Source organism: Onychomys torridus, chromosome 1 (genome assembly GCF_903995425.1).
Source record: "Onychomys torridus chromosome 1, mOncTor1.1, whole genome shotgun sequence".
Taxonomy (NCBI): Eukaryota; Metazoa; Chordata; class Mammalia; order Rodentia; family Cricetidae; genus Onychomys; species Onychomys torridus.
The window spans coordinates 103,940,702-103,965,418 of record NC_050443.1 but is presented as its reverse complement, the minus strand read 5'-3'; the positions used below and the strand labels follow the sequence as shown (position 1 = coordinate 103,965,418).

Here is a 24,717-nt window from a genome sequence, read left to right as displayed (position 1 = left end):
GAAGGATGTTTGTGGTCCACTTCCTAGTGGGATGCACAAGGCATAGCTCCTAGAAAAGGAAGTTGTTCCCATTTATGACTCAGTTTACCAAATATCTATGGCTTAATGCTAACAAAAACAAGGAGGTTAGACATAAATCTTCAAATTAGTCTCTTAATATACCAGAAGGCTGTGGGATGTTACCCTGTACCCTGGACAAAGGATTTTGTGGGTCTCATCAGACTCCATTTGTCCCCAGTAGGGTACCTGCAAACCAGAATCTGGAGACCAGACAGAAAATGTGTCACAGAGCTTTAAAAAAAAAAAAAAACAAACGGAGCAGTGGTGGCACACGCCTTTAATCCCAGCACTCGGGAGGCAGAGGCAGGTGGATCTCTGTGAGTTCAGGGCCATCCTGGTCTATAGAGTGAGATCCAGGACAGGCACCAAAACTACACAGAGAAACCAAAAAGGGGGAAAAAAAAAGCTTCTATGGCTTACCAGAAAAAGGGGAAGACTCCATAGAAATGCTTGCTACTTCTTTTTCTTTTCTTTTTTCCTTTCTTTCTTCCTTCCTTCCTTTTTTTTTTTTTTTTTTTTTTTTTTTTTCTCTTCGAGACAGGGTTTCTCTGTAGCTTTGGAGCCTGTCTTGGACTAGCGTTGTAGACCAGGCTGGCCTTGAACTCACAGAGATCCACCTGCCTCTGCTTCCCGAGTGCTGGGATTACAGGTGTGCACAGCCACCACTCGGCACTACTTCTTTTTCTAAGCATGGTTGTTCACTGCAGTGGAGGTGGGGAGGTCCCCAGAACCAAATGAAGGGTCTAGCTTCCGAATTTAGGGTGGAGTTATCTCACTGGGGTCTCCATATTTTAATCCTGAGATTTGTTCAAGAAAAACCAGTTCCACCATTTTGGCTGAATTTAAGCAAGCTTTTATCAAAACTTTATACATTTACCAAGATGGAATTTGGTCAGGACGACTCCAGAAAACTTTTCAGTCGAGTAACTCTGAGGCACATATTATCGGGGTTTATATAGACAAAACTCATAGGCCACCATACTTTCCCATGAGGCTTTGTTATTATTTTCTAAGAACTACAACTCCCAGAATCCCAGGAAGTTACCTGGCCCTTGAGCAGGCAAGGCTTACAGGTTAACTTAGAGTCTAACAAAAATTTGACAAAGACTTCTTCTAAAGTCAAGGGTTATGTTGCAGAGAGGATTGCTTTAATTTCTTTTCACATTTATTTATTTTGTGAGCATGTGTATGTGTGGGCATATGTCCCACTGTGGGAGTCCAGCTCCAACCTGTTCCCACCTTTTGCAGGGTTCTTAGGTGGAGGAGAGAGGAATGAGGAAATATTAAGTAGAAAGATAGATCTAGATGATGAGCAGAAAGACAGAGACACAAGATAGTTTTGGGAGGGCCTGGGTCAATACCCAGCCACCCAGTCATTTATTTAAAAGGACTTTTTATAATATGCCAAGGGGAAAGGCAAAAGACCTCCCCCTTGCAAGATCAAAGCACATTGTACAGCCAAGTGTAGATCCTTCCAAACACCTGGTAAACATGTCCCTGGCCATACCATCCCATTATGCAGCCCTGCTGGGAAAGGCAAGCTCAGATTCTCTGACCTTGAGTAAGGTCTCACTAGATAGCCTCTGTGGGCCACCATGTCTCATGGTGCACATGTAGAAGTCAGAGGGCTATTTGCAGTATGTGGGCTTCAGGAATCAAGCTCAGGTATCCAGGCTTGGGCTAACATTTTATCCAGTGAACCATCTCTCTAGCCTGACATCTGTGAAACGTTACAGATTTAGCCAGGGTTTGAGAAAACTTATGTATGCAAAGGCCCATATAGATTATCTGCCATCAGGGCTTCTGTTAGGCTTTGTTAAAGATAGTTTTAGAAACTATTCACATATTTTTCAAGAAAATTGTTGTTGTGAGAGCAGAGGTCCTACTTGGAGCTTTTTAGGTGGAAATTAATATCACTTGTGCATCTTTGGGGGGGCATCAGCAGTAATCCTGAAAAGCCAAAATTGATAGTACAGTCTTGTTCTTTCTACTCACATGGATTTGATCTGCAAACTATTTGAACTACAGTCCTCAGGCATAATTTCTGTGTAGTTTTTCTTTCTTTTTCTTTACTCTTTGCTCTTTGGGGGCCCGCCACTCAGCTCCCAAATAAATACACAGAGACTTACTCTTATGTGTTCTTGGCCTTAGCTTGACTTGTTTCTAGCCATCTTTTCTTAACTTAAATTATCCCATCTATCTTTTGCCTCTGGGCTTTTACCTTCTCCTATTCTATGTACCTCTCTTTGCTTCTTACTCTATGGGCTGGCTGTGTGGCTGGCCCCTGGTGTCCTCCTCTCCTTCTTTTCTCATTCCTCCTTCTTCTTTCTATTTACTCTCTTTGCCTGGCAGCCCCACCTATCCCTCTCCTGCCTCACTATTGGCTGTTCAGCTCTTTATTAGACCAATCAGGTATTTTAGACAGGCAAAGTAACACAGCTTCACAGAGTTAAACAAATGCAACATATAAGATGCAACACGTATTTGCATCATTAAAGAAATATTTCACAGCATAAAATAATGTAACACTTCTTTAATATTCCATAACATTCCTACTTTTTGTCTAAAGAAAAATGAAAGGTTTTAACTTGTTGACATAGTAACTATATACAATAAAAAGTTATCAAGTTAGAATTACATATACAATATTCAGTCCATTTGTACTTAGCAAATTCAGAGAAAATATTCCATTATTTATCTTATCTTAGTGATTCCAAAGTTTTATACTTAATTTACTTCTTATCATAACTAAGGAAAACTATAACTCCTAATTTAGTCTTTAACTTAACAACAGAGACGTCTGGTTGCCCAGACAGTCACTCAAATTTCCTCTGCAATTTTGGAGCATCCATCTTTGACCCTATAGGTCTAGAATATCTGACAGATTTTTCAGTGAAGCAGGAAATTTGAGGGACTGTCCCGCCTTGTCTTGGCAAAATTCAACAGTTTTTTTCTTGTGTCCCACTGTACAGTTTATATAGCATACTGTCAGCAGTCAAGCCAAGAGCGCTGTTTCTTGCCTAAATGGCTAGCTTTGCCACAATGAAAGCAAACTCCATATGGAGTTTCTTCAATGCCCATCATTCTTTTATGAAGTAAATTGATGCAGTCAGGAGCAGATGTGCCTCATTGTCGTGAAAAACCATAGTTTATTAAATATCTTAAATGCCGTATTCTATAGGCCTCTGGGTGTTTGAAAAATCATCTGTCTAAAATATACCTGTTTAACTTTGAAAATATGCCTAATGTGACCATAAGTTTGATTATTATAGATTAACTGCTAACCTCATTTTTTACTTATACATTGCATTTTTAAATGAGCTGCATAAGCACAGTACCCCCAAATAAGAATAGATATATATACAGTATGACAAAAACAACTTTAAATTTGTATCACTATACCAAAATCCATGCTAATGCAAAATATCTGATATTAATAGTTATCTTTTTGTCCTTTATTCCGGTAGTTCCTAAATGATAATAAACATCCATAATCCACCAAATAACCAACAACCACCACCTCACTTCTTGGGAATGTGGATATCGTGTCCTTTACTCTGCTTCTTGTTGTCTGTGGACAAAGGCATCTTTAGGGCTTTCTGATAAAATTGAGCCAAGTCCTGTGAAGACCACCTGTAACCTTTCTTGATATGTATCACCTGTCAAGATTCAGGAGGTCTTTCCCATCAAACCTGACCCATATCAACCATGAAGGAATCCACAGCTTCTCATTTCCTGTGGAAATAAAAGCAAAACCTCTTCTCCAAAACAATGCATTTTGAGTTCCATTTTAAAGTTAAGGCATTTCTAAATTATATAGGCTGCTTTATTTTAGCAGTCCCTCTTTCAGTCCATGGCTCTTAGCAGCTGTCATTTGCTTATCAGCAAACTGCTAAGTTGTGTGGCTGGGACCTCCGCCTGCTTCTCAGGTCATAAGAGCCAAGCCTAAAGTTCTCAGGCCCCCATTGGAGGTGCATTTGACCAGGAACTGCATCTAGTCCTCCAGCTCTGGAATGCCAGTGCCCCGCACAGTCCCAGGCGTTTTTTACTCTTTTTTTTTTTGTTGTTGTTGTTATTGTTGATGTTGTTGTTTCTACCTAGAGTGAAAAGGCTGTTTTAAGTGCTCTGCTGTATGGCAGAACTTCTTAAATGAGCTGTGTCTATTTGTTTATTTTTAAGCTTTCTCAGGCCCCATGGACATTTGAGCCTCATGTTGGAATGCCAGAAAGTAGTTGTTTCTTTCCTTTTTTGTTTTGTTTTGTTAACTTGTTTGCTCTTTAGGGGGTCTGCCACCCAGCTTCCAAATAAATCCACGGCGATTTATTCTTACTTATAAATGCCCAGCCTTAGCTCGGCTTGTTTCTAGCTATGTTTTCTTAACAATCATCCCATCTACTGTTGCCTCTGGCTTTTACTTTTCTGTATTCTATATACCTCTCTTTCTTTCTTACTCCATCAAAGACAGAAGATGTAAAAAGGGAAACAGGGTCCAGCCTATAGTCTTTGTGAGAAATTTAATGAAGGCTGAGCTGTAAATTATCTCCCACAGCAAGTCAGGATGGAAGTTCCTGTGAGTATTCAAATACCATGATGGCTTTCTTCCAGGGGAGCCTTGGGAACTAGAGAGCTTCTAGCTCCTTCACTTCATCCCTGCAGACATCTCTGCCTTCCTCAGGATCTGAGGATAAGATCCTTGACTACTGTAGGATGGTTAATCATCAGACTCAAATTTTCATTCTTAGCTCTCCACTCTCTCTACCCAAAGGTTACTTCTGATTCTTTCAAGTCAGGAACTTTACATCTCAGGAGTATCAGGTTCATTTGCCAAAAAAACAACTTAGTCTCTCAGGTTAACCTAGATTTAATGGCTCTGTAGCACTAGATTTGGACGAACTAGGGTTGAGAAGTCTGCCTTTAGGGGCATTTTATTTGGCTATGAAGAACAGATTGGATCAGAGTTGGGAAACTTTGTATCAAGGAGATCAGCTAAAAGAAGTTAATTTTATAGGCAGTAAAATAGAGAATGGTAGAAATTGTGGTGAGGGAAGTCGTCATAAAGTGAAAAAGTAGTATGAAACAAATCTACAGGCCCAGTGGAGCCATAGAAAATATGGAAAAGAGTCAAAGGAAATATCAAATTTTGTGACCTTTCTCTTCCTTTCAAGTTTTCTTTGATGAGGTGATTCTGAGCCTTGGCTGGCTTTGTGGTTCCTTAATAAGTGAGTCAGAAGCACAGGTCTCTGAACTGCTCATCCAGAAGCAGAAATAGACAGCAGCAGAAATCCAGGCAGGCGGCTTTGTACATGCTGTCAGCTCTGCAGCAGAGCAGATAGGTTTGTCTCAGAGGTGTGCATGGCTCTCCTAGAGGATTCTAAGGCAGCTGTCATTTGTCTTGCCATTTGCCCAAAGATTTTAAGTGTGTGTGCCTTTTCTGTTGGGGTGAGCCAGGTGACTAAATGAAGCAGCAGTATATGACATTGCTGTTGTAGCTGTTTTGAACACATAGGCAGCAGTGTACCTCACAATCCAAGGGGCTTACACTGAGACTGCAGGTCTCTCTACACTGCAGTGAGTAATTGTGCTGACAGATGAAAATACCATTTAAAACTCACGGTCTAAACTTGAAGATGCAGTTTGAAAGCTCAAAGTACACACACACACACACACACACACACACACATATTTAAGTATATATACATGTACATACAGACAAGTATAATAGCTGTCACAGTGTGTAACACTCAAATCAAGAGTAGAATATTCTTGGAGTTCCAAGGAATCCCTCTTCCCCAAAGTAACCACTATTTTCTGACTATAACAGCACAACTTAGGTTTTTTTTTTTTAATTTTATTTTTATTTTTTATTTATTATGTATACAGTGTCCTGGCTGCATGCCAGAAGAGGGTGTCAGATCTCATCACAGATGGTTGGGAGCCACCATGTGGTTGCTGGGAACTGAACTCAGGACCTCTGGAAGAGCAGCTAGTGCTCTTAAACTCTGAGCCATCTCTCCAGCCCACAACTTAGTTTTATTTGTTCAAAATTTTTTAATATAAAATATTACACTATATTTTTAGTCCCAGCACTTGAGAGGCAGAGGCAGGTGGATCTCTGGGTCTGAGGCCAGCCTGGTCTACTAGAGAGTTCCAGGTCATCCAAGGCTACACAGAGAAACCCTGCCCATGGTGAGTGGTGGGTGGGTGTATATGTATATGTATATGTATATGTATATGTATATGTACATAAACAAATGAAAGATTTTGACATCTTTCATTTGTTGTGTTTATGAGTTTTTTGCTGTTGCTATAGGATTTATTCATTCATGTTATATTACAATATTCTCTCCTGTAAACAAACCACAACTTGCTCATTCCATTGGTAATAGGAATTTGAGTTCTTTTGATTTTTTTATTCTGTGTAATGGCTCTGTGATTATGTATGTACATTTTATTTGGGGTACATGTACAGATTTCCATTGGTTAAATGCAGTCATAAGATGTACAGCTTTTTCAATGGTGACACCTGTCCCCGTTCCTGCGAGCAGTATCTGCATATCTCAGTTGTTTAGCCAACACATGGTAGTGTCAGCTTCATTTTTCTGTGTATGGGTGTTGTGCCTACGTGCATATCTGTGAACCATGTGCATGTCTGGTGCTTGAAAGGGCCGGAAGAAGGTGTTGAGTCTCCTGAGACTGACGTTACAGATGGTGTGAGCTGCCCTGTGGGTGCTGGAACTGCACAGCCAGTGCTCTTAAGTGCTGGGACAACTGTCCAGCTCAGAGTATTTCTGACAGCTCTTCTGGCGGCTGTGAGCATCCTCTTCCATTTTAAATTTGTGTTTCTCTGAGGAGGTAAAGACTCACTTCAGTCTTTCTTTTATAAGTAACTTTGTCCAAAGGTTCTTGTCTTGTCTTTATTAAGTCCTCCCCCCCCCCCTTTTTTTTTTGAGCTGAGGATCGAACCCAGGGCCTTGCACTTGCTAGGCAAGTGCTCTACCACTGAGCTAAATCCCCACCCCTGTTAAGTTCTTTATACTCTCTTTATACTCTGTGAATTCTGTCACTAACCATACAAGTGTCTTCTCTCATCCTGCAGCTTCTGTGCCATTGGACGAGTAGTCTTAGGTTTGTCGTTCTCTTTCTTGGTGTTTAGTGCTTTCTTTGTGTGTCCCCAGTGGTGGAAACTGTATCCTCGGTCATGGAGGCATTTTCCTGTGGAAGCTTTACTGTTTGACTTTTCACATTTTGTGACTTAAATTTGAGAGTTTTTCTGATTCGTCGTGTGTGTGTGTGTGTGTGTGTCTCAGTGAGTTTATTTACTTTTAATACATCTAAAACGGTTTTATTTGTTTATTTAAAATAAATAAATTTATTAAAGTACATTTATTTGTTTATTCAGGTGCACATGTACATATACACCAGAGGACATCTTTTGGGAGTCTGTTCTCTCCTTCCATCACATGGGTTCCAGGGGTTGAACTCAGATTGGCAGGCTTGGTGGCACGGGCCTTTACATCATCATGAGAGCCCTGAAACAGAAATCTTTTGTATTGTTTTGTTTTTGAGACAGGGTTTCTCTGTGTAGTTTTGGATCTTGCTCTGTAGTCCAGGCTGGCCTCGTACTCACAGAGATCCGCCTGCCTCTGCCTCCCGAGTGCTGGGATTAAAGGCATGTGCCACCACTGCCTGGCCTGGAACAGAACTCTTAGCATAAGATGGGAAGCTAGCAGATTGATCTTCTGAATCCTGAGATATTGACCCTTACCTGCTCCAACTTCGAGTCCTGGGCTTCCTGTGTGTTCTGTGTGTCTCATTACTTGAAAGTGTAGTGTTACGGGTGTTACTACTTCCTCACTGCTCTTAGGTCCTTAACCCGCCAGTCTGGATCTGGCTTTGCCACTTGAAACAGCTGGCAAAGTTTCCAGTGGCCTTCTTGCTGAAGCAGTTGGGGGATCTGCAGTATCCTTAAACCATTTGTAGGTTTGAACATAGCCTGTTTGTCTTCTACTTCTGTTCTGAATGTTCACTCAGGTGAAGCCTGGGACTCATTTTTTTATCCACTGTAAATGAACACAGTTTGATTTTGGAATCTTGTCTGAGAAGCTGAAAGCTTGTGTAGTTTCAGAGGAGGTCTGACTACTTTTGTTTTTCAGTGTTCCTGTCTGTTTTTATTTGGTACCTTTTTTGAAACTTGCAATGTCCTATGAAACATCCCAACATTAGTGTTGGAATTATTGAAGTGATCAGGATGTAAACAGCCTGTTCTCTGGGCTTATGTCTGGGGATGTGCTCAGCTGGTTCTAGCACTGTCTCCTGGAGCTGCCCCTTGTCCATTGGTCTTTGTAGTTGCTGGAGCTTCTTGGTTTGCACCTTAGCTTCTTGGATTGGGGTGGAGTGTGCTGGGTAGGTTGACTGCAGTAGAGACCAGTAGATTCTTGGGACAGGCTGTCAGTGATCATTTAATTTAGACACCAGCATGGCAGTGTATGATGCTGTGCTTGGGGGCTTTGGAGTGTGTGACCTCAGGAGTTTCTTGAGGCCCCACTTCTCTCCTCTTTCCCTTGAACTCTCATCTTCCCTTTTCATGGTTTCCTTTCTGTGTGGTGAGAGATTGTGTACCCAATAAAGCTTGCCTGAGGATCAGAGGACAGAGCCATCCACTAGATTAAACACAGAGGCCAGGCAGAGATCCTTTAATCCAGGCCACACCTTTAATCCCAGCACTAGGGAGGCAGAGATCCATCTGGATCTCTGAGTTAAAGCCACCTGGAACTACATGAGATTGGTTCAGTCTAGGAGAGAAACAGAGCCAGGCAGTGGTGATACACAACTTCAATCCCAGCACTAAGAAGGAAGGGAAATGTCTGGGTGGAGAAAGGTCTATAACGTATGAGGAGACAGGAACAAGCACGCCTTTCCGCTGAGGACTCAGAGGCTTTCAGCTAGAGGATGTGTGGAGACATGATCTTGCCTTCCATTTGGCCTGAAGACTTGGTAGTGGTGAGAAGTGTCTCTAGTGGCTTGTTCCTTTGTCTCTGATGTTTCAGCATTTACCCCAATATCTGGCTTCCGAGTTCTTATTGTAAGACTGTTTAGGATTCGAGCAAAATTTCTCTCCCCCCCCCTTATTTTTTGGGCGGGAGTTACTTTAATACTTTCTAATGTATTTATTTCTCTAAATTTTCCTACAGCCTGTAAATTTAATTTTTTGCTATGCTGTGCTTTGTTCCTATCCTCCCCACTTCCCATGCCTCGTGCCGTTATTAGCCTGGCTGTCCTCAAACTCAGAGATAGGCCTGCCTCAGCCTCTCAGCCTCCCGAGTACTGGGATTAAAGGTGTGCATCACCATGTCTAGCCCTAGTCCTTTTACTTTTTATTTATTTATTTTTTGTTTTTATTATTATTATTTTATTTTTTGTGTTGTTTAAGACAATCACATATTGGCCAGGCTGGCTTCAAAGATTTTTTTTTCTTCATTTTTAGTGTGTGTGTGTGTGTGTGTGTGTGTGTGTACACAGTGTGTACAGGTGCCTGAGGAGGTCACAGGTGTCAGATCTCCATGTCACTGTAGTTATGGGTAGTTGTGAGTCACCCAGTGTGGGTGCTGGGAACTTAACTTGGGTCCTCTGCAAGAGCAGTATGTGCTTTTAACCATTGAGCACTCTCTCTAGCCCTGAGTCTGGCTCCAAACTATAGCTGAGGATGACTTTGAATATTCTTCTGCCTTCATCTTCTGTGGGAGGCCAGCTCCCACCTTTTCAAGGGTTCTTATGAGGAGGAGAGAGGGATAAGAAAATACTACATAAAAAGATAGTGAAGAAGAGAAAGACAGAAACACAAACACAGGATAGCTTCAGGAGGACCTGGGTGAATACCCAATGGCCTTTTCTGTTTATTCTAAAAGGCTTTTTATAACAATGCCAAGGGGCAAGGCAAAAGACACCACCCCCCAGATCAAAGCACACTGCCTCGCCAAGTGTAGACCCTTCCAAACACCTGGTAATCACACCTGTGGTCAAGTCATCCCCTTATGCAGCCCTGCTGGCTAAAGCAAGTTCAGATTCTTGGACCCTGAGTAAGTTCTCATTAGAAAACCTCTGTGGGTCTCTACAGTTTCCCTGACTGCTGGGACAATAGGCATATGTACGTGTGTGTGTGTGTGTGTGTGTGTGTGTGTGTGTGTGTGTGTGTGTTGGATACTAGGGATTCATGCATGCTAGGCAAGGTTTCTACCAATTGAGGTGTGTCCCCAGCCCTTACTTCATTTTGAGATAAGGTCTCACTAGGTTGCCTTGAACTTCCCATCCTTCTGTCTTAGCCTCCTGAGTAGCATGAGTGATACACTTGTACCAAGGCCTGGTGGTAGTTTTAATTTTAAATAGAAATACCTCCCTGTCTCAATGAAATGACATACCAAATTTGATTAATGAAACATACCAAGGCAGTGTCCATATTGTCCCCAAACTACTGGGATCAAAGATCCTCCTTCCTTAGCCTGTCAAGTAGCTGGATATATACTATTCACCTGGCATATTGGTAATTGTTATAGACCGGGTTGGCTTGCAAGCTATACAGTTCAGACAACAACTTCTCTTTGAGTCACAAGTGCTAATACTATTGGGGAGGAATTCATCATCACTCAGCAGGCCAATTCATTTGTCATCTCATAGCCTACTGTGCCAGCAGTATGGGAGGCACAGCCCATGCCTGGCACTGCCTGTGCATGGCCAGTGTTGGTGGTGTAGATGGTGCTTACTTGTAAATGGATTATTAAGGGAGATGGTTGAAGTTCTTCAGTTTCCACAGGAGTAAAGGATTGGCTGGAAGTCTCCAGACCTTTCACAGTTAAACACAAAACATGTTAAAATGTGAGCCTGTTGTCTTAAAATGCTCTTGGGGGTAAAGGAGATTTGGGGAAGGGAGGCAAGTAGGAAAGGAATTAAGAACTAACTAAAATAACAGAAGTTTCTAGGTAGATAATGCCAATGATGGTTCAGACATGCTCTGCAGATACTCACCTTTTTGCTCACAGGTTGTATGAAGTGGTTTTTATTACTGTTATTACTTAAAACTTCTTATGAGACTGGGTGTGTAATCAGGGTTGGCCTAGAGCTTGTCATCTTCCTGCCTCATCCTTCTGAGTGCTGAGACCACAGGCATGTGCCCCTGACTACAGCTGTTCTGTTGAGTGAAAAGGAAGTGGAGTTGGGAGATCCATGTGCAAGAGGAAACCCATCAGTACTCAGGGTCGGTCGGTCGGTCTCTGTCTCTGTGTCTATGTGTCTCTGTCTCTCTGTTTCTGTCTCTGTGACTCTCTCGCCTTGTTAGACACAGTTTCAGCCAGGGTTAGACCAGGCTGGCCTCAAACTGAAGAGATCCACCTGCCTCTGCTTCCCTACTGCTGGGATTAAAGGCAAGTGCCACTGTGGCCCAGCTCAAGGGCCTCACCTCTTAACCTGGGCATCTCTACTCAGTCTTTTCTCTCCTAAGGTTGAACTTGGAGTTTGTGCCAAGCTTTGTTTTCAGCTGCACATTCATCTTTATTGGCTCTTCATGTGAGATTGAAAGCTGACTGTATGTAGGACTTCTGAAGCATCTTCAGAAACCCCAAGAATCCTCTGTATTAAATTAACATCTGGCTAATTAATCAGGCAAGGGGTGCCCAGATTGTATTGTAGGGTCTCTAAGCCTCCAAGAATCTGTTTGCTCTGCCTATTCAGGCAGGGCCAGAACTGTTAATTTGCTTTCAGCATATTTCTACAGTTGTATTTTGAATTGTTTTTCTTCTTCTTGACATAAATAATTAAAATTACCTGGCATGCATTTGTAGAAGATAACTAAAACTGGGTTTTAAGCCAGAAGGGAAATCCTCTTGTTTTTCTGGCTTGGATTGTGCATTTGAAGAATGTTGATCCAAGGTGTTTGGGAGGTAAATTACTCTTGTTGTAGATGGTACCTGGAAGGAACTGGGAAGCAGAAGCAGTTTATTGATGTTTTCTCAAATTCTTTTGTCAGGCATCTGAAGAAGCCTCCCTCAGGGCACTGGAAAGTCTGATGACAGAATTTTTCCACGATTGTACAACCAATGAAAGAAAACGTGAGATAGGTAAGTGAAATTTGGGGAAGAAGGAATTGATGCCCTTGGCTGGTCAAATCTGCATGTGCCCCTTGAGTTCTGGACTTTGCTCTGGTGCTACTGGTTGGTGGCAGGTGGCGCCTGCAGACCTAATTGCAAGGGCATAGTGATTGGTTTTCTTTCCTTTCGGCCAAGTGGAAAGCCTATTTTGTTTCTAATCTTAGCAGTGTTGTTGAAAGAAGCCCACAACACTTAATTTCAAACAAGAACAATTTATGAAAGTGTCTGAATGAACTCCTGAGACAGTGGTCTTTGAATCCCTTACCTGGTCTACCTTTGGAGCCTTCCAGCCTTTTCTTTCTTTTTGTCAAGGTTACCTTTCCCATTCTGCAGTTTTTGTGAATAAAGGCTCTGCAACAGAGAGAACATGTAGGTGTAATCACTTGCTGTCTTGGGGCCTCAGCATGTTTGAGAACCCACGTTTGATTTTTTTATGTTCATTAACACAGTTAATCAAACATACTAGAAAGAAATAATTTATTCAAGTATCACATCCTGCCTCAGGGACATGACCCACTGGTCAAGCAGTCTGTTCCCCTTTGGATCCTCTCTTAACCTTGGATTTGAGTGAAAGGTGCTTTCTTGCTACTCTACTCTGTAACCATACTTGTTGCTTACCTTTCCTTAAGATCTGTCCTAGGCTCAGAACCCTACAGGTCCATTTCTGTCTCCATTGGCTTGACTCATGTTAGCCAGCTAAATCTCCTGGTCCTGTCTGTCATCCAAAGTCCACTTGGGGTGGAGACCCTCACGGGTGGCTAGGACATCTTGCTATAGTCTGTTTTTTGCTAGCCTCCTTGAAGCATCATGTCAACTGATAGTTGGTACTCACGATAGCCTGCACCATTCTTTTCTGAGAGAGTACATTGTAGAGCAGTAGACTAGACAGGACCACTGATGGTCACTGAGTCTGGGAGATGAGCGCTGTTTGCCTAGAAGACACACCTTGCTTGCTACTTTGGTTCTCTATACTGATTATCCTCCTGACCCAGTGTGAGCACCTCATTAGTTTAGGGTATCAGTGTACTTTATATTTATAGTGAAAATACTAGATATAATTTTTACCAAAAAAGGTAGATCTTCCTCTATGTTAATTTCCTATATTCTTCCACTCTGATTTTTTCAAACTCTTGTCACTGGCTTTGATTTTTCTTTGAATTTTTGATTTGCTCACTAAATGTTGCTCACATTTGCATATTCATGGGTTTGTAAGTGGAACCTTGTATAAGATATTCATATCTGAATGAAAATTTTTTGCAGACTAGAGTTATAGCTTAGTGGAAGAGCACATTCCTTGCATGGGCCCTATCCTTAGCAACACAAAGAGTCCACAAAACAACACATATTACAGATGTTCAGTTGAAATGCTGGCTAATTGGAAGTGTTCAGTACCAGTTGGTCGGTCTTTTGCTTCTCTTTGTATCTGGTCATTGTGGCTTAATCTGGGTGTGTGACTGGAAATGTTTTTTTGCTTTTTATTTGTTGTTGTTGTTGTTTTTTGTTGTTGTCTTGGTAAAAACTACAGGCTTTGCCAGTGATGTAAGGGAACAGAAGGAAGCCATGTCTCAAATAAGGCCCTTCTACCCACCTGCCTGCCAGACAAGTCACAGTACTTGAGAGGCTAATAGAGTAGGTAGTGGGGACACATGAGACCAGCTGTCTTTTACCAGGGAGGGATGGGAACAATAGCTAGGGCAGTGGTTTGCTGTGACCAGGCCTAGGGATCAGCTGGCTTGAGCCCAGCATGTCGTTTCCAGCTCTAACTCACAATATCTGCTTTGCTTGTGTCTCTGTTACATTAAAAAACAACAACAACAACAACAAACAAACAAACAAAAAAAACCTTTTGTTTAATTATCAGGACATGCCATCATCTTTCACAGATTTTTAAAATTTAAGAAAATTATTTTTATTTTATGTCTATGAGTTTTGCCTGTGCATGGAGGAAGTTAGAAGTGGGTTGGGATCCCCTGGAACTGGAGTTATAGAAAGTTATGAGCTGCTATGTGGGTGCTGGGGATTGAACCTAGGTCTTCTCCAAGAGCAGCCAGTGCTGAACCATTTCTGTAACCCTTCTTCTGTAGAATGGCTAGTGAGGCTGCCTTGTTGCACTTAGTTAGGGTTGCAAGGCAGGCAGAGAACTGCAGGGTCTTCATGGCGACCTTGCATAGGCCAGGCTTGCTGGCAGGGTCCATGACTTTCTTTCTTTTTTTTCTCGCACTGTAGAGCAGGCTGGCTCTGCCACCCGACTACTGGGATTAAAGGCATGCACCGCCGCCTGGCGAGAAGAGCCATTTTTAATTGACTGGATCTACAGTCAGAGCTGCTCTGGTAACTCTTAGGGTTCTTACTTTTGATTTTTTACTTATTTATGTATTTTGTATTATCATCATCATCTTTATTATTATTATTTTTTTTTCAAGACAGGATTTTGGGGTTGGGGATTTAGCTCAGTGGTAGAGCGCTTGCCTAGCAAGTGCAAGGCCCTAGGTTCAGTCCTCAGCTCCGGAAAAACAAAAACAAAAACAAACAAACAAACAAAAAAACCCACAGGATTTCTCTGTGTAACAGCTCTGGCTGTCATGGAACTCGCTTTGTATACCAGGCTGGCCTCAAACTCACAGAAATCTGCTGGCCTCTGCCTTCTGAGTGCTAGGACTAAAGGCATGCACTACCACCACCTGGCTATGTCTTATTATTATTTTTCAATCTTAATTTATCTTATCTTATTATTTTTAAATATATATTTTATTTATTTATTTTTATTTTATGTGTATGGGTGTTTTGCCTTCATGTATGTCTGTGTACACTTTCATGCCTGGTGTCTACGGAGGCCAGAGCAAGTTCCAGTCCCTGGAACTGGAGTTATAGACAGTTGTAAACCACCACATGGCTGCTGGGAATGTTAGTTTTCTCTTCCCAATTCTCTAGCTGTCATGTTGCCTGAGTGCAAGCAGTATGGATGTCATTGAAGAATGGTAGAGCATTGTGTGTATAGCTTATGCTTGTAGGGACTAGTTGGCATCATCTACATTTTAGATAGGCTTGCTGTCCCACATATATCCTAAACAAGAGCTTGAGCAATAGGTCTCTGTTCTCAAAAGGTATCTTTAGGAAAGTCAGTGACCTTGAGATGCCTGTGTTGATGGTACCCCAGAGTCAAGAGTAAGGACTAACTGTATAATCCATTCACCTGGGTTTTGTGCCTGATTGTTTGACACATACGGGAAGATAGGAATGTTTTCTAAATGATGGCAGCCTGGTCTTGTATTCATGTATTTTTATAGTTGTTTTGTTAACTTTTCCAGAGGAGCTTCTTAATAACTTTGCCCAGCAAGTAGGAGCCTGGAGATTCTGCTTGTATTTTCTGTCCAGCACAAGGAATGACTATGTGATGATGTACAGCTTAACAGTTTTTGAGGTAAGATGTTGGGTCATTTCATATTCCTGAAAACCACAGTGAAATTTTATACCGTGGGCACCAGGCTTTCCCTTTAATGTACAGATGACTGCGAAACAGTAGCCTGACCCACCCTCTTGGCACCCCTGTCTAGTAGCCTAGCGTCTGGGGACACCTTTCTGTCTATGGCTCCAAAAAGATTGGGCAGGTGGTTGGCTTTCTGGTACTGTTTGGTCATGTTTGGTGACTTACCTTTTTTTCTTATCATTGGAAAGACAAAGATGACTAAATGTTTTATAAGGACAGTGGTTGTTCATCTTCCAACCTGTACAGACACAGTTATGCTAACTTTTGTCCAAGTTTGTCTTCTGTGCATGCTCACAGCAAACTCTTTCCCACTCTCCTTGCTGTGACTGGGCGTTACCTTTTTATAGTAGAGAGTAGCATCTTGATTATGTACCTCAAGCTAGCTTCAAACTCGCCACCCTCCTGCCTCAGTCTCCCAGGTGATTGGATTATAGGTGTGTGCTGTCATGTCTGGCTTGTTAATTTATATTTGGACATTACAGTTATTTCTGTCACTATTTGGTGGCCAGTTGGCCAGTAACACGCATTGGAGACAATGATGTAACAGCAAGTTTGTACATACAACTTTACGTCTTTAGTTACTCAGTCGGTCTTCCTAGAGATAGGATTGTTGTGTCCTAAGATTTCAATATTTGTATTTCTCTTTTGTTAAATGTCCTAAACTGTTAGAGGAGTGTGTGTGTGTGTGTGTGTGTGTGTGTGTGTGTGTGTGTGAGTGTGTGACATGTTATAGTGAACAATAGAATTAAAAACAAGTTGTTTTGTGTACAGCTCACTAAAGGATATGTATTTGTTTTTCAGAATCTGATCAATAAAATGTGGCTTGGGGTCCCATCTCAGGATAAGATGGAAATCCGCAGCTGCTTGCCCAAACTTCTCTTGGCTCACCATAAAACCTTACCTTACTTTATCCGGAACAAACTCTGCAAAGTTATTGTTGATATTGGACGCCAAGATTGGCCCATGTTCTACCATGACTTTTTCACTAACATTTTACAGGTAAGGATCTATTCTGGGGAACTGTCTTATAGATTGTTGGTTTGTAGAAGTGATTATATCCCTTGTCTTGAGTTTTACAGTTAGTTGTTGGGGCTGCAGTAGTAAATGTTGCAGGCTGGATTAGTACATTAGCTTCCTTTATGCTCCTGTTCCTTTGCATAGTGGAGGAGAAGGAAGAAGAACACGCCTAGCTGCTTTGTTAGCTTCTGTGATGCTCTGCTCAGCAAACCTTTGAAAGCCTGGCTCCTGGTACGCGGGGTGCTGAGGTGAAAGGAGGGTCCAGCAGTGACAGAATTGAGTCAGGACATAATCACAAACAGTCGCTAGCCGTTCTTAGGAGAATTATTGTGCTGCTGGGCTGTGTGGTACAGACCTGGGAGTTGTGAGGTGAGTAGTAAGGTGTGGCAAGGGATGGCTCTCACTGTTCTTTCATAGTTCTTTCACTGGAATTGAAGAAACGTAGTTTTTGTTTTTCTCTTACTTTAGTGTTGTGATTTTTGAGATGAAGTCTTACCAAAACTCATGATGCTCCTGTGTTAACTTCTTGAGTGCTAGAACTGTGTAGTGGGTGCTGCCAGATGTGGAGGAACATGAGGCATACTTTGATGTTGGAATCCTGAGTCTTATTGGAGTCTGGATCGTAGAGGGGCAAGAAGAGAAGACAGGAGACAGGACAACCACCATTGGGAGGCTCTGAGTCAAGCTGTGGCCTTATTTGTTGGATGAAGGAAAAGTGCTGGGGTGATGACCAGGAGGTTTTGGGCAGTGACTGATGCAAGGCTTTTAGAAGGGAGGAGTCCAGATCCTGGGTTTGGACTTTCCAGAACTATAATTCTCTAACATTTTGTCTGCTGTCTCTAAAACCATCTGGATGCTATAGCAGTGCAGACATTGAGCATCTGTCAGATTGCTTCTCAGATTGTCCTCAAAGTGCCACAGATTTGGTATATTTGGTTTTGTTTCATACAGTGATTCATACCTAAAGAATTATGGCAGTAGGTGCATCTGTTCAGCAATCTATGTATGGAATACCAGCCCTGTGCTAGCCATGCATGTGATGGAGCCATAGCAATGGACAACTGTCACCCTTCCCCCTTGTCCTTGGGCATGGTCCCAGCCTTGGTTGTTACTGTACCATTTACATACTATACTCATTCTAGGTTTGGGGTGTAAGGAGACCTTCAGTGCTTTCAGAATTTAGTTGGAAAGGAGGCTTTGAGCTGAGCAGAGGTCTTACCTGGTGAATTGAGGTGTGAACCACTTGGGAGATGGGTTCAGAAGGCCTGTGGCTATGCCTTCTACCACTGGTAGTCCTGAACCTGTGCATACTGTGTTATTTCTGAACACACATACTTAGGAAAGTAAGTTCAGTTTTTAAATTGGACACAGCATAAATTACTTAAAACAAGTAATAATAAAATAGAATAATAGCCTGTACCACCTGGACACATTAGACTCATACCTGTATAGATTGGCACATGCTGACATAAGATTTTACTGTGCTACCCAGAATGGTGTGCAATTTAAAGCTTATTGCTACTTTTTTGGGGGGGGGGCGACACAGGGTCTCACTATGTAGCCCTGTCTGTCCTGGAACTCACTCTGAAGACCAGGTTTGCCTTGAACTCAGATCTGCCTGCTCTACTTTCCTGGTACTGAGATTAAAGGCGCTGGCCACCACTTCCTGTCCTAGCTTGTTAGTTCTTAATGTTGGGCATTTTTGTTTAATATTTTTTCTTTCATGGAAAGTTTCATGATGACTGAAACTTGAAGGTGAAACTTGTAGGTAAAGGGAGACTTGTAACAAGTACTTGCCCGTATGGAAGCATCAGGAAAAATACTAAGGTAAGCAGATAAAGTACTTGGAGGTGAATTCATTTTTATGTTAGTGGTGGCCTGTGAGAAGGAAGCAGCTAGGGACTGGGAGGCAGAGAGCCACAGTTGTCCTGACAGTGGTAGATGAGAGGAACTGTTTCCTTGCTGGTGGGACTAGTTCTGTTGGTAAAGGACAAAACATTCTTTGTCAGCCTTATAAAGGCTCTTTGATTCATTAAAGGGTTTTATTTGTAAAGTGAAGGGGTTGGAGCCTATAATTTTCAGAATTCTTTCTAGTCACATCACTTTCCACTTGCTACCCATGTGAACTAGTCAGTGGCACTTCTTACCCATGTGACTAATCAGTAGTACTTTTTACCCATTTAACTAGCTAGTTAGTGGCACTTGCTACTCACGTGAACTAGTCAGTCTTGCCATAGGTGATGGTGCTCAGTTGTTGGCATTTCTAGTAGTCTGTAAAGCAAGTCTTTCTTTAGGGATTAATAAACAAGACCAAACCAGTTCTAGAATAAATTTCTCTGTCAGTGGTCCTTAGGTAATCCATCTAAAGTTTCTTTTGGCTCAGTTCTGTTCTGATCTATTTGTAGTCAAAAATACAATTGTTACTGTTGGTAGCGAATTTGCAATTTGTGTTGTGGTAGCTTATGCTCAGAACTAACTTACAGCTCTGCATTGCTCATACCCTTCTAAGCCACTGGAAAAGGAAGTAATAAGTTGAAATTGACCATAGTCTGGGCCAGCACACCTTTTTGTAAGATTGTTCTTCAGATTTCTGAAGTCTGTTGAGCCAAATCTTTGGACATATTTTGCCTAAAGCCAGACTACTAAGGGCCAAGCCGTGCTGGAAAAGGGCTACCTCTTCCCGGATAGGATGTATAGTGAAAACCATTGAGCCTTTCAAGTTCCCTAGAAACCAGAGGTACTTGTCTGCTAAGTCAGGTGCAAAAGCTAAATTAAATAAAACACAGAAGCTAAACTGTGTTTAGAGTTTTAATTATATATTTAATTAATTGCCTTTCTTGATACAAGAGCAACAAATATGAAAACTACACATTTTCTCCAGTTCTTTTGAGTAAAGGATTAATTACTGGGAGGCGTGGGGGGAGGGTGTGGGGGGGAGGGCAATAATAAAAGACTACCTTAGTTGATCCTGTGTCACTCTCTTACCTCCTCTTGGAGACAGAATTTCACCACAGAACTGTTTAGCCTGGAAGTCACAGAGATCTGCCTGCCTCTGCCTCTGCTTCCCGAGTGCTGGCTTCAAAGGAGTGTGCCACCTCACCTGGCTCCTTTTCAGTTCTTAGTTATCTGATACATTCTCATGTTTTAACCTTTATTATAGTTTAGCAAAACAAACAAACAAACAAAAAACCCAAAACCATTAACAGTAAAATTTGCTTTGAAATGGTTCCTCACCAATTATCAGGTACTAGCTGCAGTTGTGTCTTGGAGACTGAAACCCAGATGTTTAGCAAGTACAAATTAGAAGTAGTTGCGTTCTGCTGCAAACCAGCTAGCGTGGCTGACAGGAAAGAAGAGCTAGAGAAAGCAGCTGAAGCTATAGAGACAGCTGAGCAGTCTACAGGAAGTGCCCTTTCTGTAGAGGAGGGGCAGGGTCACACACCCATTCTGTGAGCCTCAAGAAGGAAGAAGTTAAAGCCAGTTCAGCTTTGGTTTGTAACCCAAGCTAGGAAGCTTAGAAAGGTAGAACCTTGGCCTAATTTTGACAGAATGAGGCCCAAGATCAACCCTGGCTAAAGCTCGGGGAGTCAAGGCAAGGTCCAAATTCTTAAGCCCTCAGAGGTGAGAAAGGTTTCAACAGCAGTAGAACAGGAGCTGAGAAAGCAGAGGGAGCAAGATCTCCCCGCTAGCAGAGGTTTAACCAGCCTCTTCTATGCTCGACAGGCTGCTTAGAGACTGGCTTAAAGGCATCTGGATGATGAATTAAGGGGAGAGAACAAGAGCGTCCCTTTTTTCTCTCCAGAGCCTGGTGGGCACCACAGGGAAGGCCAATTAGCATTCCACTCTATATATTAATGTGGGAGGCAGCTAGGACAATGGTTCAGTCATTCTCATGGTGATTTTTAAAAGACTTTTTTTATTTGTGCACACACAGACAGACACACAGACACACACACACACACACACACAGACACACACACACACACACACACACACACACACACACACACACACTCACACACACACACACCCTCAGAGGCCCAAAAGAGGGCATTGGATCCTTTGGAGCTAGAGTTACAGGGGGTTGTGAGCCACCAATGTGGGTGCTGGCAGTTGAACTCAGATCCTCTGAAAGAGCACTATGCACTCTATTTAAAACTTATTTATTATTTTTACTGGTGTATACATGCATGTACATGTATAGTCTATATGTACTGTGTGCATGCAGATGCCCTTCGGTGTTATTGCATCCTCTGGAACTGATGTTACAGACAGTTAGGTGCCACCCGATATTGGTGCTGGGAACTGAACCAGGTCCTCTGCGTGAGCCATTTCTCCAGACCTGCAATATATGCTCTTTATACTCTTAATTGCCATCTCTCTAGCCACTCTTACGATTTTTATTCAGAATGGGTGGCCATTGGTAGGGTCTGCTCTTTGCTTCTCTCTCAGCTGCAGCCTTCTCCTCCTCTGAGCTTTTCATGTCTTCTCTGAAGTGTGTTATCTTCTACCCGCTTTCTTGTTAGGAATTTGTACAGGGCCATGTATAGAAGGAGGTAGGCCCAGGAGTTTCACAGCATCTGTCACTCCCGTTGTGATGTTGCAGTAGTAACAGCAAGGAAAGCAAGAGAGAGCGAGAGTTCCAATGTTTATGCCAGGGGCCAGAAGGGCAAGGAAACCAGCCAGGGGATGATGAGAACAAGGCAAAGATGAGGAAGATGGTAGGTGGTTTCCATGCTGTGTAGTTAAAGCTTGGCTGACTCTAGCGGCTGATCAGAAAACTATGATAAGATTCATTGCTCAGACAAAACTGACAAATCAGAAGAGGCTAAGAAGAATGATGGCGGCCAGTTGGTGGATGATCTGTTCCTTAAAGTTTAGTTGCTTAACATCAGAGACAGAAGAGCAGGGACCAGTAGAAAGGAACTAGAGTCATGAAGTATTTCCAGTACTGGGTGATGCTCTGGATGGGGTGTCCTTCCCAAACTTTGCTCATGCCTTAGAGCCAGGGTTTATATACAAGGATTGTCATGCCAGCAACATAAAAATGCTTCTGAGTCTCTTCTTAAGGAGACTGGGTCAGTTCTGGATAGAGCAGTGGTGGAATCATCATCATCATCCCTGGTGGCCTGAGAGCTCTCTTTGCCAGGATGAAAGCCCTACCTCCACCTGTGTGGGCTGCGTCCACTGGTCAGGGAGAAGTGCCTCAAGGTGGTATTGGGTTGCTCACAGCTAAGCTTCTTCACCATTAAGGAGGGCAACTGATGGTGTAGCCATATACAGCTCAAAGAGGTATCCAATGATGAGAAAGAGCACGGCGGGTTAGTGTGATAGAGAGGTCTGAGGCTTTGGCACCACCTCACCTCATCCATCTCAGTCTTCTGGATCAGCACAGGTTAAATGCACACGCAGGGTGACTATTTCCAGCAGATGTAAGATACGGTTTAGCTCTCACCCTCCTTCTTCCTCTGCAGCTAGGGAGCCAGCCAGGCTGAGCCCAACACAGCCAGGGCGAGAAAGCAAGAATGATTACTTCCTTCTTTTCTTTTGTTTCTTTGAGACAGGCTCTGACTGTGGCCCTGGTTGGCCTGGAATTCTTTATGCAGACCAGGCTGTCCTTAGACCAGTGTTTCTCAACCTTTCTAACATTGCGACCTTTTAATAGTTTTTCATGTTGTGGTGACCCCCCCAACCATAAAATTATTTTTACTGTTACTTCTTAACTGTAATTTTGCTACTGTTATGAGTTGAAATGTAAATATTGGTGCTTTTCAATGGCCTTGCGTCATGACCCACAGGTTGGAACCAATGTCTTAAACTCACAGAGGTCTGCCTATCTGCCTCCTGAGTGCTGGGATCCAAGGCATGAGTCTTCATGCCCAGCAAAGTAACTTTAGGTCCTGTGTGTTTAGTCTCTAGCAGTATAACAACAACAACAAAAAATGTTTTCCTTCTACCTACCTATCTACCTACCTACCTACGTACTACCTAGGGTCATGCAATGAACTCTTTTTTCTTTTCTTTTCTTTTCTCGTCTCTTTTCTTTTCTTGACAGGGTCTTGCTGTGTAGTCCAGGCTGTCCTCCAATTCATGATCTTACTGCTACCTCTACTTGCCGAGTGCTAATATTACATGCGTGTGCCACCATGCCTAGCGATGGCTTTCTTTTTTCACTTGGTTTCTTACCTGAACTTTCTTCCCTCTGAATAAAGAGAGCAAGGAGATTTCAAATGGATTTTTCCCATGTTGTGGGGTGTCCCGCATCTGTGAGGAGTATAGAGGCATGATAAAGGAAAGGGGACATGTGGGCTGGAGAAAGAGGCAGGCAGTCAAGAGCGCTTACATTACAGAACATTACAGAAGAGTAAGGTTCATTCAGTTCCCAGTATCATCAAGTGGCTCACAGTTTCAGGGGAGATGATGGACTCTGCATCTTAGACACTTGTGGTGCATATAAATTCACATAGGTGTGCACACACACACACACACACACACACACACACAAATACATAAATCTGGAAGACAAATCTTGCCGAGTAGAGTATTTGGCAGAATATCTCAGCTGAAAGGTTAAGTGCTTAGGAGCTGGAGAGCACTGGCCAGTGGATAGGAGTACTTGTTGCTCTTACAGAGGACCTAGTGTCCATGTGATGGCTCACAACCAACTGTAAACTCCAGTTCCAGAGGCTTTGATTCCTTGTTCTGATCTGAGAGGGCACCAGCAGGCACCCTGTGGTACTCAGACATAGTCACAGGCAAAACACTAATACACACAAAATTTAACCCCTCCCTTTAAAAACAGTAGGTTCTTAGTTGAAAATAGAGACAAAAGAGGGAAGGAGAAAGGAAGGGAAATTCTCAGAATTGGGTTGAGAACCCAGAAATCTCCACACAGGCTTAAAGAGAGTCTTTTCTACTTTATTATAGCCAAACATTACACTGAGGCAGACATTATTTGAGTGTGTTAGAAATAGTTGAGTTTTGGACAAAATAGAGAAAATGTGGAAGTAGGACGTTTTGGCGTTCAGGAGAGCTGGTTTTTATAGGGAGCACCTCTCTCCTTCCTTCCCTCTCCCTTTTCTCCTTCCTCCTCTTTTCTGATTGGCTCTTGGGTAGCATCCTAACTCCTGCCTCTGCCTCTAGACTGCTGGGGTTATAGGCAGCTTCTGGCTTTCTTGAGCTCTTTCTGAGCATAGTGGGATTGCCCTTGGATTCCTGTTACCGAGTTTAATAAATTATTTGTGTGTGTGAGGAAGGGGAGATAGAATGAGAGAGAAGATGTATGGGCATACACTCAGTGTTCATGCTGTGAACTTTCTGAACATGTTAGGTCAACTTTCAGGAATGGTACTCTCTCTCCGTTGTGGATTTTAAACTTTAGCTAGATCATCAGTCTTGTACAGTAAGTGCCCCTCCCCACCCCCTCAGAGCCATCTTGTTATTTCCCAACTGTTTTTCTTACTCTTTTGGGATGGATGGACAGTTCTGTAGTCTGTGATGGGAAGAGTTACTTTCCAGGGAAAGGGTGGTGTGCTTTGGGTCGGTTGAAATAAAGAGTGTCTGGCTTGTCTTAATGCAATTCCTAAGTGTCCTCTTTTCTAAAGCTTAGAAACTTTGAGTATCATAAGTAAAACAGCCAGGGAAGAGCTGAATTGAAAGTGATACGTGCTTGAAGAAAAGGGTGAGGTACTCTGGAAATTGTTTGCTTTTTAATTGTGACAAGTAGTGTAGGTCTTTGTAAAGGTAACTGCTCACTTGTAGGATACTCTTTTGAATTTCATGAAAACAAGTAGGATGCTCTAAGTAGTATCAGGCTGTTGAAAATGTATCTTATCTCTTGCTGGAAGACAGTATCACAGGGGATAGGAATAGTTACTAAATTTACTACATGGGTATTCTGAAACTCTTACTGTAGCCAGGCATGCCTGTAATCAATCCCAGCATCTGAGAGGCTGAAGCAGGAGGATGACCACAAGTTCTAGGACAGCCTGGGCTACATAGTGAGACCCATCCCAA

General features: G+C 42.5%; 1 protein-coding gene across 3 annotated transcripts in view; it reads left to right on the top strand.

Annotated features, from left to right (window-relative positions):
- The window catches only part of Xpo6 (exportin 6), a 112,521-nt gene that overhangs the window by 28,612 nt on the left and 59,192 nt on the right, over nucleotides 1-24,717 (top strand). For 2 of the 3 annotated variants that reach the window (XM_036191741.1, XM_036191744.1), the window contains 4 exons: nucleotides 12,077-12,167; nucleotides 14,424-14,528; nucleotides 15,506-15,618; nucleotides 16,486-16,683. In XM_036191741.1, coding sequence (XP_036047634.1) covers nucleotides 12,077-12,167; nucleotides 14,424-14,528; nucleotides 15,506-15,618; nucleotides 16,486-16,683 — 507 coding nt within the window. The remainder of the gene's footprint in view (nucleotides 1-12,076; nucleotides 12,168-14,423; nucleotides 14,529-15,505; nucleotides 15,619-16,485; nucleotides 16,684-24,717) is intronic. The other variant, XM_036191756.1, reaches the window with a different exon arrangement.